Source organism: Xenopus laevis, chromosome 6L (assembly GCF_017654675.1).
Source record: "Xenopus laevis strain J_2021 chromosome 6L, Xenopus_laevis_v10.1, whole genome shotgun sequence".
In the NCBI taxonomy this organism is placed as follows: Eukaryota; Metazoa; Chordata; class Amphibia; order Anura; family Pipidae; genus Xenopus; species Xenopus laevis.
This window is the reverse complement of record NC_054381.1, coordinates 130,095,172-130,109,427: the sequence shown is the minus strand read 5'-3', so window position 1 is coordinate 130,109,427 and position 14,256 is coordinate 130,095,172. Positions and strand designations below refer to the sequence as shown.

Below are 14,256 nucleotides of genomic sequence, written 5' to 3'. Positions count from 1 at the left end.
ATTTTCTAACCTGTCCGATCGACCAAACGACCGATCTCCGACGGACGAAAAATGTCGGGACTCTCCACACATGGTCCGAAAATCGTACGAATCCACGATTCGTACGATCGGATCTTTGCGTCTATGGCCAGCTTAAGACAGCCTGCTGGAGAAGTGGAAGCTAAGTTAGGAAACTCAATCAAATGATAAAATTAAGCACATTTTCTTGCAAAACACCCTTGATACACTTTGTATTGAGCATTAAACCAATACGATCGACCTGTCCGATCGACCAAACGACCGATCTCCGACGGACGAAAAATGTCGGGACTCTCCACACATGGTCCGAAAATCGTACGAATCCACGATTCATACGATCGGATCTTTGCGTCTATGGCCAGCTTAAGACAGCCTGCTGGAGAAGTGGAAGCTAAGTTAGGAAACTCAATCAAATGATAAAATTAAGCACATTTTCTTGCAAAACACCCTTGATACACTTTGTATTGAGCATTAAACCAATACGCAGGTGTTGTAAATAGATAAAATACCTTGAAAAAATTAAAACTTGCAAACCGATCAAATAAAAAGCTCCTAGTATTATCAGAAGGCAAATACTCACAAGGCACGCAGTTGAAAGAGATATTGGCCCAAAGAGACTGCAGTCTAGTTGAAATCAACATGGAAACCAACTTGCAGAGATTACAGCTGATTAGGAATCAGGATATCAAATAACACTATCAGTAGGGAATCACATGCACACAGCTTGCTATCAGAAGGAATACTTCTATAGGTAAACTAGGCAGCTCTCTTGCAAAATAAAGAGCTAAATGCAGAAATTGTGGTCAGCAGTATGATGGTAGGGAAAATATCCATAGATTTTTATCAAATGAGAAATGTGTAAATATGACTTAGGGATATCAAAGAAATTATATCTGTATAACAGGGCCTTACAGTTTTTTTTATAGTTTGTAGGCTTAGCGGTAAGAAACATACATGATATTTAGTGCAGAACATGAAATGTATAGGAAGTTTTACTTGTGACTGAAAAATCGTGACATACTTTGTAAATAATGTTTAATACATTTAGGGGTTATTTATCAAAGGTTGCGTTTTAGAGGTTTGTTATACCTCGAATGAACTCACAACTCTGTTTTCTGAATTATGAAAACACTCGAATCGGTGAATTTTGGATGAAAAACCCGAAAACTCAAAATTAATCGAGTTTTTGGTGAAAAATAACATGAATAGCTCGAATAATTCCTTCATGGTTCAGCACTTCACATTTCCTTTGTGTGGCCTACCACTTTGCTACTGATTTGTTATTGTCTAGATATTTACAATATAAAAATACTTTATTAAAAGCTGACTGGGGCAGTTTCATCAGAGAATAAATTTAACAAATGGAATTGTTGGATAGATGTTGAAAGTCACTGAGCTCTCCAGTGTAAAGCTTTTTGAGATTACCTGGTTATGTGATTAAGCAATGGGTGTGGCTTTAATAGGCAATTCCAATGATTAGAAACTTTTCATACAGAATCCAAACTGTGACTGATATAGGACAGATGCACCATTTCAAATTGTATAGTTAACGTTGATACCCATTGGTTTTCTAGGGATCAGGCAAGCTAGTGTTAAGCTGGCCATAGACGCAAACATCCGATCGTACGAATCTAGGATTCGTACGATATTCGAACCGTGTGTGGAGAGTCCCGGCATTTTTCGTCCGGTGGAGATCGGCCGTTTGGTCGTTCGGACAGGTTAGAAAATTTCTGTTGGCTGCGGGTAATATCTCTGCGTGTATTGCTGATCGTACGATTTTCAGTGGGAGACTGTCACCAGCTTTGTCAGACATAACTATCGTACGATTGCTGTCAGGGGCAGAACATCGGCTGATCTGTTCTTACTACTTCTGAATGGTAATGGTGGCCATACACGGGCAGATAAAGCTGCCGATATCGGTCGTTTGGACCGATTTGATAGCTTATCTGCCCGTGTATGGGGGCTTCCGACGGGTCTTCCCGATCGATATCTGGCCACGATATGGATCGGGAAGGTTGGAGGTTGACCGACCCGTCTGAGCCGCTTGGCGCATCGTAATTCGATCGTTCGAATTACCCCCGATATAGCCATGCAGTTTAGTGGCATATCGAGGAAAGATCCGCTAGTTTGGCGATGTCGCCAAACGAGCGGATCTTGGAGTCTATGGCCACCTTAAGACTTTGATCTTTATGGTTAATGGCAAGTCGGGAGATGGGAAAGTCCGATCGTACGTTGATTCATACAATCGGATCTTTGCGTCTGTGGCCAGCTTTACCATCTACTCAGGTCAAATATCTGAAAAGTATTAAAACAGATTTGTTGATGAAGCACAAAGTGAAAGTAAGGGGCCCTTTTACTGCACGGTTGTAGAGCTCCTGCAGATAGGAGTTTGTTGACCTGCTTGAGGTAACCTGGGCTCTCTGTCTAACAGAGTGGAATGTATGTTTTGACTTTGATTACGAGTGGCTGCTTCAAACATTGTGGTTAACATAACAGAATAAAGTAAGGTCTCGGAGGAATTGGCAAGGATACATAGCAGACTGTGACCCAACTTTCCATATTTGCTTTCATCTTTTAACGTTCAGCCATTTTTAACATATCCAGCTGCACATTTGCATTCATGATTCTCTTTTTCTTATCTGGCCAGGGAGAGATAAAAGCGAGGTGATAAGCAGAAGGTCAAGCCTGAATGGGAATTTATGGTGTAAAAGAGAGATTTTAATCAGCAGTACCGTGCAAAACTACTGATGGCTTGGTTATAAATATTGCATGTTTCTCTAGATTCCTAAAGGCAGTTTGATTGTATGTTGGACTACTTTTATTAAAGGCACATGACCATCAAAATGTTTATACCTGAGGAGCATGATTTTTATCTTGTAGATGGTACTAATAGAAGGATTTCCACTGGAGCAATTCAAATTATTTATACATTTATTTATAGCAGTTGGTCTTTTTTTTTTTTGGAGGGCACTAAATCTACCTAAATCTTTATTATTCTTTGCCTATTGGTTTGATGTATACACCCTTCTATTGTACATTGCTGCTAAATATGTTGCATTTTTATAAATATGAGTTAAAAAAAATTTTCTTTGCCTGTGTTTGTGATTACCTCAACATAGTGAGACTAATGTGCAACTGATAGAATGGCAGTACAGTGACACGTAAAGGCGAGGAATTAGGGCTAGTAAAGATAATAAACATCTAGAAGGAATTGTTTTTATTACATGCACATTTCAAGACAGGTGGGGGTATTTGTTTAACAGTATGTGTCTGGTCATTTTCTAATATATCTTCCAATCATCTTTAATCTTTTTTTTCATGGGCTTTTTAAGAATGTATTGGTCTCGTTGCGTCCTATTTAATTGGACAAATTACTCTTGAAATGTTTTTGCTGCCTATGAAGTGTGGTATCTTATTTATATGCTTCTCATTTGAGCTATTTTCACTTTTTTTCCAGGTAAATTACAGTGATCGGCAAAACGGTAATGATTTCTTGACCTGTTTGACATTGTCCCCCGTACAGATGACTTTCCATGGCATTGGCAGCTCACTAGAGGCAAGCCACGATCAGGTACTTAACAGTTTTTGGGGTTTTTTTTCTCCCAACAAAGCTCTGCTTCCATTTTTACTACTGTGTCTATAATCCTTAGTAAAAACGTGCTTATATTAAACGACAAGTAACGTCTGATTCACCGCCAGTTAATTCGGTCACTAATAGTCCAAAAAGACTAAGATCAGGAAAAATATTCCCACACTGGTGTGCAAAGGTACCAAATTGGCATTTAAAAAATAAAGAAAAAAATCATTCTATCCAGATTATATTTGCCCTTTGAGAGCAAGTTATTTATAGGGCCATCAAACACTTTTATCTGTATCTAAAACTTTCGGAATTCCTGTATGAAATGTAGCCCTAATACAGAATGCAAAGTTTGATAGACATGTAGGACTAAAAATTATTTTCAACATTAATTATGGGACATGAGTAATATGTACTGTGTTGTTCCTTTCCCCTTGCAGACACTTCACAGCATGTGTAGGCATATCTAACAGACAACTTTAATTATTCCCCTTGATTTGTAGTGCAATTTATACTTTAGTAAGTTTCTTTATGGCTTATCTTAATGCTATAAAGATATTGCTTTCAACTTGGATAAAATGAAAAAACTTTTTTTAAACTGTTTTAGCTAATTCTCATTTGCTAGCTGTCCAGTGCATATACATAGCTCCCTCTATATACTCTTTATTACACGTAGGTAGTCAAAATCATGAAGTGGAGAAAAAAGGATTTGGCTGCACTCACTCTTACATGGAGTGGTTTTAAATACAACAATTATTAAAACAGTTTAATGCTTTGGATCTATTTGGCTCTTTGTACATGATTTAGTCATTCTCCTAATCCTAACCCCCCATGTACTAGTGTTACCTGTACCATCTTGCAGCAGAATTTGTTAAAATGAGTTCCACCCTGTTAAGCTGGCTCCAGTAGAATACATTTTTGTGATATTCACTGATACAGCTTGACCTTTCATTTATATTGCACTGATTGAGCAATTAGATGAAGATATATACTTAAGGGTCCATAAATATATCTGTATTACATGCTGTTTTTTTCTGTTTTACTTGTTTAATGGTCATTTACAGAAATTGCTTTGAAAACCAGTCTATGTACATCATCAGAAAATGTTTAACCACTACAGCAACTCTGTTCATTTGCTGAAATCATTATGATTACTGTTGTATTTGTCTTGTTTTAATAATGATTTGCTATTCAGTTCACCTTGTTTTCTTGAAGTGGTTCTTGAAGGCCAGTAACATAGTAAAATGTTTTCTACGTAGAATTTGCAAAATCTTCCATTGCACCATTCATAATGTCAGAATAGTTTTCCCCTTTTAGGTGTGGGAAGAACCTCATGGACACTTTGGGGATTATTTACTAAAACTCAAATTTATTTCATATTGTTATTAAACCAAGCTCGACCAAACTTTTATCCTCAATTTTATCTTATTTATCAATAAAATAACTCGAAAAAGTCATCAGGAAAAAAACTCTATTAAAACTCTATAAAAAAAAACAGAATCATTCAAATTTTTCTGCATTGTTCGATTTTTTTTTTTCCGGGTTATCTCCCAAGAACCCAGAATTTTTCTGATTGTCAACCAAAACCCAGTGCAGATGATGATATCTTCAAATTGGAAAAGGGACATCTACTATTAACTTTTAGATGACCTCAACAGGTTTGAGATGGCGGATTTTCTCATTCGTTTTTGCAGCATCAGGGTATTATAAATCTGGAAAATTTGAGGTTTAGTAAATAACCTCCTTAGACATCAAGTAATATCAATATAAACTAAATTTAGCACAAATACAAAGATCAATGTATACTAGTCTTTGGTCAGTGTGTTTTTTACACCAAAAAGTGTTGTAGGGGTTTGAAGACTTGTATAAAGTTTTCTGATGAAGTGAATTTATCGTCACGAAATGTGTCGAGCAACTCTTCCCCTGCCCGCTATTTTTAAATACTATACAATAAAGATGGATTCATTTTAACATATTGGTTCGCATGTGGATTTAACTTTATCCGGTGGAGTCCGCGACTATCATTTTGGACAATAAAGTTTTAAACAGGCCCCATACCTGAACAATAAATGGATGCATACATTGAACGTACAGATTTACAAAAACCAACCAGTAACCAATACAAGAGGTAAGGTTCCAAAAGAAGTGGTTGCAGATGATTAACATTGGGGTTATCTTTTCAGATACTAACTGCAGTCACATATTTTAAATTTGCTATGACCATTTTAAGTCATGTACAAACCCCAACAAGAAAAGACAAAATGTGCCTCTTTAAGAACCATCAAAATCCAAGATGGGAGAAAAATCTCAAATGTTTTAATAAACTGGGAAAATAAAAAAAATTAAGTTGTCAGAGAACATTCCAATTGACTTCTGAACAACCTTACCGGCTTTTACTTGTTTTCTGTCGGCTTTTGTAGTTTTATTCTTTAATAAATGGCGACTATTTGAGGTTACAAAGAATATTCTCGAGTATATTCGTACTCGCGTTTTTTTTACTGATTTTTTTTTCGAATCGCGTAAAAACTAAAACTTAATTTTTGACAAATCGGCCCCTAAAATAAATAGGCCGGTGCACACACCTTCTTTAATTATTAACCTTTTCAATGTATTTCTATAGGAAAGAAATATAAAAAGACAATGGGGTTTAGCTGTAATTTAAGTAAATCTAATGGGATTTGTATCACGTCTGAGGTGGAGAACAAAATTTAATTTGGTTAAGTGGATGTTCTGAATTTTATAAATGGAGATCTTTTTGTTACTGCAAGAGCAATTAAACAGAACTTAAATTGGCAAAAATAGAAAACTTGTAACTGTTTGCAACATAAACTTCTGCTTTATTAGTCGAAAAAATAAATATTTTTGTAACATGTAGTAATGGCATCATATGTAGTGTGGTAGATTTATCAATTTCGAGACTGTGTTATTTTGGGGTTCTAGAAAAAACACAAGAAAAACATTAACATAAATAGACTATAGGATTTTTTATTTTTTTTTGAAAACTCACATATGCATGATTTATTCAGAAAAAATGGAATAAAAAAGGTTAAGCTGCAGTGTTTCTTTGGAATTAAATGGGAATTGTTGAAGAATTCAGGTGGGTAGATATGTCTTTTTGCTACATATATTATATGCAGGTTAATTAGAGGTGTGTGTACAGGGCCGCCTCCGGGGGGGACAGGGCCCAGGCCTGTAGGGGCTTGACAAAGAGCCGTGCGAGGCTCGAAACGTTGCTGCATATGTTGCCCTGCATGTGGAAATAAAGGCAATTTTACTAAAGTACGGAGTGCTGCCCTTTTGCTGTGTGCCCAGGCCTGTAGGGGGGCCCGGCAGTGCTGCACTTTCGAAAGAGCCGGGTCCCCCTTGACAGAGCCGAAGCCAAGCGGCCATTTCTGAAGTCCTGAACAGCCGAAATGCGGAAGTGCCGAACAGCCGAAGCGGCGAAAACAGCCGAAGCCACAAAAAGACCCGAAGTCACGAAAACAGCTGAAATTGAAGTCCTGAAGCGGCGAAAAGACCCAAAGATACGAAAGGAGGCGAAGTCCTGAAGCCATGAGTTTAATTCTACTGAACACCAATTTGTGTTTTTATTTTTTTTTTTGGCGTACTTTAAAGATTTTTTTTTTTTTTTTAAAGGAACAGTTCAGTGTAAAAATAAAAACTGGGTAAATAAATAGGCTGTGCAAAATAGAAAATGTTTCTTATATAGTTAGTTAGCCGAAAATGTAATGTATAAAGCCTGGAGTGACTGGATGTCTAACATAATAGCCAGAACACTACTGTTTTGTAGCGCTCTAACTCTAAAGGTGGCCATACACGGGCAGATAAAGCTGCCGATATCAGTCGTTTGGACCGATTTGACAGCTTATCTGCCCGTGTATGGGGGCTTCCGACGGGTCTTCCGATCGATATCTGGCCACGATATCGATCGGGAAGGTTGGATTTTTACCCGACCGACCCGTCGGAGCCACTTGGCGCATCGTAATTCGATAGTTCGGCCATACGGCCGAACGTTCGAATTACCCCCGATATAGCAATGCAGTTTAGTGGCATATCGGGGAAAGATCCGCTCGTTTGGCGATGTCGCCAAACGAGCGGATCTTGGAGTCTATGGCCAGCTTTAGTCAGCGACTTTAAGGTGGGCCATAACTGTTCAGTGAGTTTGCTTTTTATCCTTAGCATGAACATTAGATTAAAAAGCAAACAGTTATAACCCATATGGCCCCCTCTAGTCACTGATTGGTTACTGACTGGTAACTCCAGCCTTTGTTTACATTTTTGGCTCACTAACTATATTGAAAACATTTTCGATTTTGCACAGCCTCTATCTATTTTCCCAGTTTTTATTTGTACACGGAACAATTCCTTTAATAAATAATAAAGAAAATGTTGTATTTTAAAACCATTCTTCACATAGTCAAAAGATAGCAGCACTCCTATCTTGTAAAAATAAAACCGCCTTTATTATTTCATACGGCAACTCCAGCCATTCTTCACATGCAAGATTTTTATCGCTAAAAGTTTAGAATTGTGAAAAAATATACACACCTTAATAAATCGTCCCTATGGTTGTTGGGGGGGGGGGTCTTGTTACAAGAACAATCACAGACACATGGTATTGTACTCCAGACGAATCTAATTCTTCACTTACTGCTCTTTGCAGCTGGTTCAGCGTTTACCGATCTGGAAGTACTGCTGATCATAGAATTCTACGATTTGTGGTACGAGCATGGTTTTTTTTTGTTTTTGCCATAATTGGTTACCAGAAATGTGTTTGTGAAACCTGAAACACATTGCTTTTACAAAGCACTGCTCCTCAAAATACCATATTGGTATTAAACCTGCTTTAATTGATGTTGGAGATAAATTAGAGAAAGCGAGCATGTCCAGGTAATTAAATCTAGGGTGGTGGCATTAAAACTGAACTTTAATGTCCGTCAGCAGTGCGGAAGAATTTTGACAGGGGGTTGGAAGTCCGATCAAATTCAAGTCGATTTATTTTGCAGAATAGCATGAAACATTTGGAATTCATTACACTTTTAAGTATGCTTTTTAATAACAATTTATAACGAGGAACTTGTAAAGCTTGAGTGGCAGTGAATGTTTTACAAGGTTTTATTTCTGTTTTACTTGTTTAAAAGTCATTAACATGAATTACATGGAAAATTGAGTTATGTACACCTGCAGAAAATATTTCATTGCTGGTAATTTTGTCCATTTGCTGAGCTCTTTATTATGGTTGTGTTTGCCTTCATTTAAAGTTGATTTCCCATTTAGTTGATCTTGCTTTGTTTTAGTTGTATTTGCAAGTTAATCTTTAAGGGAAGGTGACACATAATAATAAAATATTTTTTTATCCAGTATTTGCAAATAATAGCTTTTTGTTCAACAGACCTATTGTTTGTATCCCATTGTGGTTTTCATCTTAAATGTATGCTGATAAGCTAAAATTGAAGCTTTGAGTTTAAGGGGGTCGTTTATCATCAAGTTTTAGAGGTTTTTTTATACCTATATTCACAACTCGAATGTTTTCTTCTTTATGAAAACTTGAATGTAAAAAAACTTGAATCCACGTAGTCTGGGTGCAAAACTCGAATACTTGAATTGATCGAGTTTTCGTCAAAAAAGAATTCCCATTGTTCGAAAGAATTGAGTTTTTGAGCGAAACCCACAGAGAAAAAACAGAACATCATGATTGACTTCTACATACCCATACCATATCAACAGGTTTTAGCTGGTGCATTTTCAGATTCAAGCTATTTCCAGCTTTGGAGTATAATAAATCTCAAGAAATGCAAGTTTTTTTAAAGATTCCTAAAAAACTACCAGATGTTTCAGGTAAAAATCAACTGGACCATTAAGTAACACCCTTAATATTGACTTCTCAGAGTAAGACCAAAAAAAGCATTAAAAAATGCTTAGTCATACATGTTAAATGTAGAGAAGATCTTTGGTCTTTTACGGTCTCCATTTTTTTTCAAACCAGTCAGTTTTTCAGGAGCACTTGATTTAAAGCTCAGTATAAAGGTTGAAGAAGTGGTGGATATGAATGATAGGGCCAAGGGGGGTATATTGCAGATCAGTGATCCCCGACCAGTGACTCAGGAGCAGCATGTTGCTCACCAACCCCTTGAATGTTGCACCCAGTGGCCTCAAAGCAGGTGGTTATTTTTGAATTCCAGGCTTGGAGACAAGTTTTGGTTGCATAAAAACCAGGTGTACTGTCAAACAGAGCCTACTATAGAATATCAGTCAAAATAGGGGCTACCAAATTCCCAATCACAGCCCTTATTTTCAACCCCGGGGACTTTTTTCCATGCTTGTGTTGCTCACCAACAGGTTACACAGGTTAAAAGTTTAGGGATGCCTTATTTGTAGAACATGCCACGTAACTGAAGATGATGAGGCTCAGCTCCTATTGCAGATGGTTTGGGGAAAATGGTTACAATGGGGATGACCATTATCCAGATACAGACTGTAGTCCACAAAACCAAAACTGTAAAAAGAAAAGGTTTTATATTTCTTGCATGACCATTTTATGCCTCATGTACAGAATCATAAAAATGTGCTATGTTTTATGTGGTGGTCTCGCATGACACCTACAACCAAGAGCCAGAACATATGTGTAACAGTGACAATAATTTATCAAAACAAACTCTTGGTCAACAAAGACACTATATACTGAAGCCCACCCACTGGGTTATAAAAGCACAGCCATGGTGGCTGCTTATAAGTGACTATGTCCACTCTTATTGAGCCTCTTTAGTGCAATGCAGAGGTTTTTTTAAAAAAAAAAAATTTTGCTATGGGGCCCAGTTACCCCACTGGCATCTTTAATTCAGGATTTTTCTAGTCTGTGCATTTGAAGCCAGAAAATGCTTCCATGAATATTACGTTTGAATTGAGGATATCCTCATTTGTATGCGAGACGCCTGGGTGAGCTTTAGCCTATAGGGTGTCTAGTGTGGAAAAAAAAGACGTATGGTACTAAAGGTAACAGAGTAGTCAGTATAGCATTTAATTTATGAAGACAGTCTATAGAAAAGGCACATAAAGATCACTATATAAGGCAACCATTAAATAAATTCTTATTTGTGAATATAGCAAAAAAAATGGCATACTCATTTAAACCAAATTAGGTTATATTTTCAGGATAATGTCAGGTGTAGACCCTGTCAATTGTTATATTTCCCTCATATATCATAAATTTGTTGGAAAATTGCTGTCCCTGCTGATTAAGATTAGGGATTTTCCATGCCAGTGACAAACCGCCTTTAAAAATGCTTGTTGCACGGTGGCACCATTTCCTGTTGCTTTGGCCCCTTTTCTGTTCCATCTGTAACAAGAGGCATGTGCATTTGAAACCATGTGCTCCTGCAACAATTTTAAAAGAGGTACACATGGAAAGTAAATTTCAAGTCTAACTGGTGGTTTAGTGAGGGTGGGTTCAGCTGGAGGAAACCTGGGTTGGAGGGAGACTTTCTTCTTTAAAGGGGAAGGAAACCTAGTTGGCGCAAAAACCCTTCCCCCCCCTCCCGTGTGTTGCCCACCCTCCCTCCTCCCCCCTGGCCTACCCGTCTCGCTGGGCAAATGCCCCTAACTTGTTACTTACCCTTCTGCGCAGGTCCAGTCCAGGGAGTTCACAGACGACATCTTCTTCCACGCGATCTTCTTCCTGCTTTGAACGGCGCATGCGCAGTAGGAGCATTTCGCCGGTACGATCTACTGCGCATGCGCCAAAAGTGCTTCGTGACTTTTGGCGCATGCGCAGTAGATGCGTACCGGCGAAATGCTCCTACTGCGCATGCACCAAAACGCAAAGCAGGAAGAAGATCGCGTGGAAGAAGCTGTCGTCTGTGAACTCCCAGGACTGGACCTGCGCAGAAGGGTAAGTAACAAGTTAGGGGCATTTGCCCAGCGGGACGGGTAGGCCAGGGGGGAGGAGGGAGGGTGGGCAACACACGGAGGGGGGGAGGGTTTTTGCGCCTACTAGGTTTCCTTCCCCTTTAAAGGTTTTATCTTTGCGTTTTTTATAGTAAAAATACCATGCAGTTGTTTCCCATTTAAAGTTAGCCAGTACACGGAACCTAATCATTCTTACCAGTATGCTAGTATGATTATTCCAGTAGTGGACTCTTCCACATACAAAAATCCAGGAAGCCATCTGTTGCTAACAGTAACAGAAAACGAAAATAGCGTGCTGTGTTTAATTAAGTACCCGTGGCTCTTACTGTAACTGGAATGAATAATTGCACTTTAATATTTATAGAAATAATTGGGAAAACTGCTCAGCTGAAAGCACAGAGGGGTGCTACTGTGACAAACATACACAAACATTTATAGGGCTTTTCCATTATTAAGTGACGCCACTCATTTCTGCATGATGCTGCCTCACAGAGATGCCTTCCTAGACCTTTCTGATGTTTCTTCTCAGAGTTTACAAGTGTTAATGCAGCAGGACATCCCCACTGGGGCTTTCCATATTACCAAATCATCAGCTGCTCCAGTTCATTCAATCCAGCATGACATGTTTAGGTAGGAAACACTGTTTTTGGAATTGTGACATCAGTGAAGCAAATAGGGCAATTATCTCCTGCTGCACTTTCAGTTTACTTGTGTTAACTCCTTGGCTTCTTTTTTCATGAAAACGTTAATTATGTCTTTGGGTTACTAAGATTGCGCATATTGTCTATAGTAATTAAACTGTTTAATGGATAACACACTCAGTATAACATGTTTTTTTATATATTGCTTAAACACATTTGGTGGTAGATGAGAATTTTTTCTTTTTTAAATCTCCGTTTTTACCCCCTGCTTTAGCACCTTGAACACAGGTCCTTCCCAGATATACACAGAAAAATCCTAAAAAGGAAAGAATGACCAATGTCCAATTGAGTCCACTATTCCCAGCCGGCTTTTTTACTTGTATCCCTCCAAGTCCGAAAAAATGATTACTGAAAAATAAAAGCCAGCGCCAAAAGGCACGGGAGACAAACACAGAGAGAAAGATATAGGGTAATATTGTTTTACAAAGTTGCCACCTCTTGTGCACAGCAAAATCCAATATCTTTTACCATCTAGGTGTTTCTCTCATGTAATATTCTCCACCACCAGAATAAAATTTAAACACTTTCCTTAAAAAATTTTTTTTTGTGTATAGGTGGGTACTCACAAACACATATTTTTCAACTTGCATATAGTAGTTCGACGAAAAGAACCTTCGAATCGATAAAGCGGATGCTTAACAGCTCACATGCAATAGATCTTGAGGAATATCCGGGTATATACTGTGAATTAACATGCAGCAGCGATAGTGTAAAATCTTTTTTAATTTAGAATAAAACAATTAAAATGCACTCACATGGCAAACAATGTTAAAAAAGCATATCTATGCATCACCGTCTTGAAGGCTTCCCTTGTGCAAAAAAACGTCCACCCACTGAGTCCACCAGGAATCTTTAAGATGGTAAAAGTACAAACGCTGGCGTTTTTTCGCCGGCTTGTTTTCACTGGCGTTTCTTTCTCCTCGTGTACAGGACGGGGCGCACTTCAATGACGTCACCTGCCTAACGCGTTTCGTCGTGCGACTTCTTCAGAGGCCTTAACTTCACTGCGCATGTCCCAATCTTTTATAGCGTCTTCCTGTGTGTCTCCCCAACCAAGCCTCGTTTTGGTTACTCTTGGTTGCTATGGGGACGCGTGATCCTTCAGTTCACTCCTTCATTCATTTTTAAACCCTAAATAAATTATATATACTCCTCTTTCATGGCTCCAAACACCTTCTTATCACTTTGGGCATTAAATAAAAACATGTTATAAATGTCCAGCAGATTTTTCTGATTATTAACATATATTGTAATTTAAACTTCTAATTGACATGGACACTTTCTATTGTTCCTTATATTTATGCAACTACTGGCAACTCCAGGTATTACATACATGGAGCAAATACATACATGGAATAGATACATTGTTATAAAAGCAAACACATTCCTCTCTACCACATATTTAATTCTAGGGAATTAAAATATGTGGTAGAGAGGAATGTGTTTGCTTTTATAACAATGTATCTATTCCATGTATGTATTTGCTCCATGTATGTAATACCTGGAGTTGCCAGTAGTTGCATAAATATAAGGAACAATAGAAAGTGTCCATGTCAATTAGAAGTTTAAATTACAATATATGTTAATAATCAGAAAAATCTGCTGGACATTTATAACATGTTTTTATTTAATGCCCAAAGTGATAAGAAGGTGTTTGGAGCCATGAAAGAGGAGTATATATAATTTATTTAGGGTTTAAAAATGAATGAAGGAGTGAACTGAAGGATCACGCGTCCCCATAGCAACCAAGAGTAACCAAAACGAGGCTTGGTTGGGGAGACACACAGGAAGACGCTATAAAAGATTGGGACATGCGTAGTGAAGTTAAGGCCTCTGAAGAAGTCGCACGACGAAACGCGTTAGGCAGGTGACGTCATTGAAGTGCGCCCCGTCCTGTACACGAGGAGAAAGAAACGCCAGTGAAAACAAGCCGGCGAAAAAACGCCAGCGTTTGTACTTTTACCATCTTAAAGATTCCTGGTGGACTCAGTGGGTGGACGTTTTTTTGCACAAGGGAAGCCTTCAAGACGGTGATGCATAGATATGCTTTTTTAA

At 38.1% G+C, this 14,256-nt stretch overlaps 1 protein-coding gene across 8 annotated transcripts in view; it reads left to right on the top strand.

Annotated features, from left to right (window-relative positions):
* Positions 1 to 14,256, top strand: part of stau2.L (staufen double-stranded RNA binding protein 2 L homeolog) — a 144,383-nt gene that overhangs the window by 91,788 nt on the left and 38,339 nt on the right. For all 8 annotated transcript variants that reach the window (XM_041565484.1, XM_041565488.1, XM_041565487.1 and 5 more), the window contains 1 exon segment: positions 3,476 to 3,589. In XM_041565484.1, coding sequence (XP_041421418.1) covers positions 3,476 to 3,589 — 114 coding nt within the window.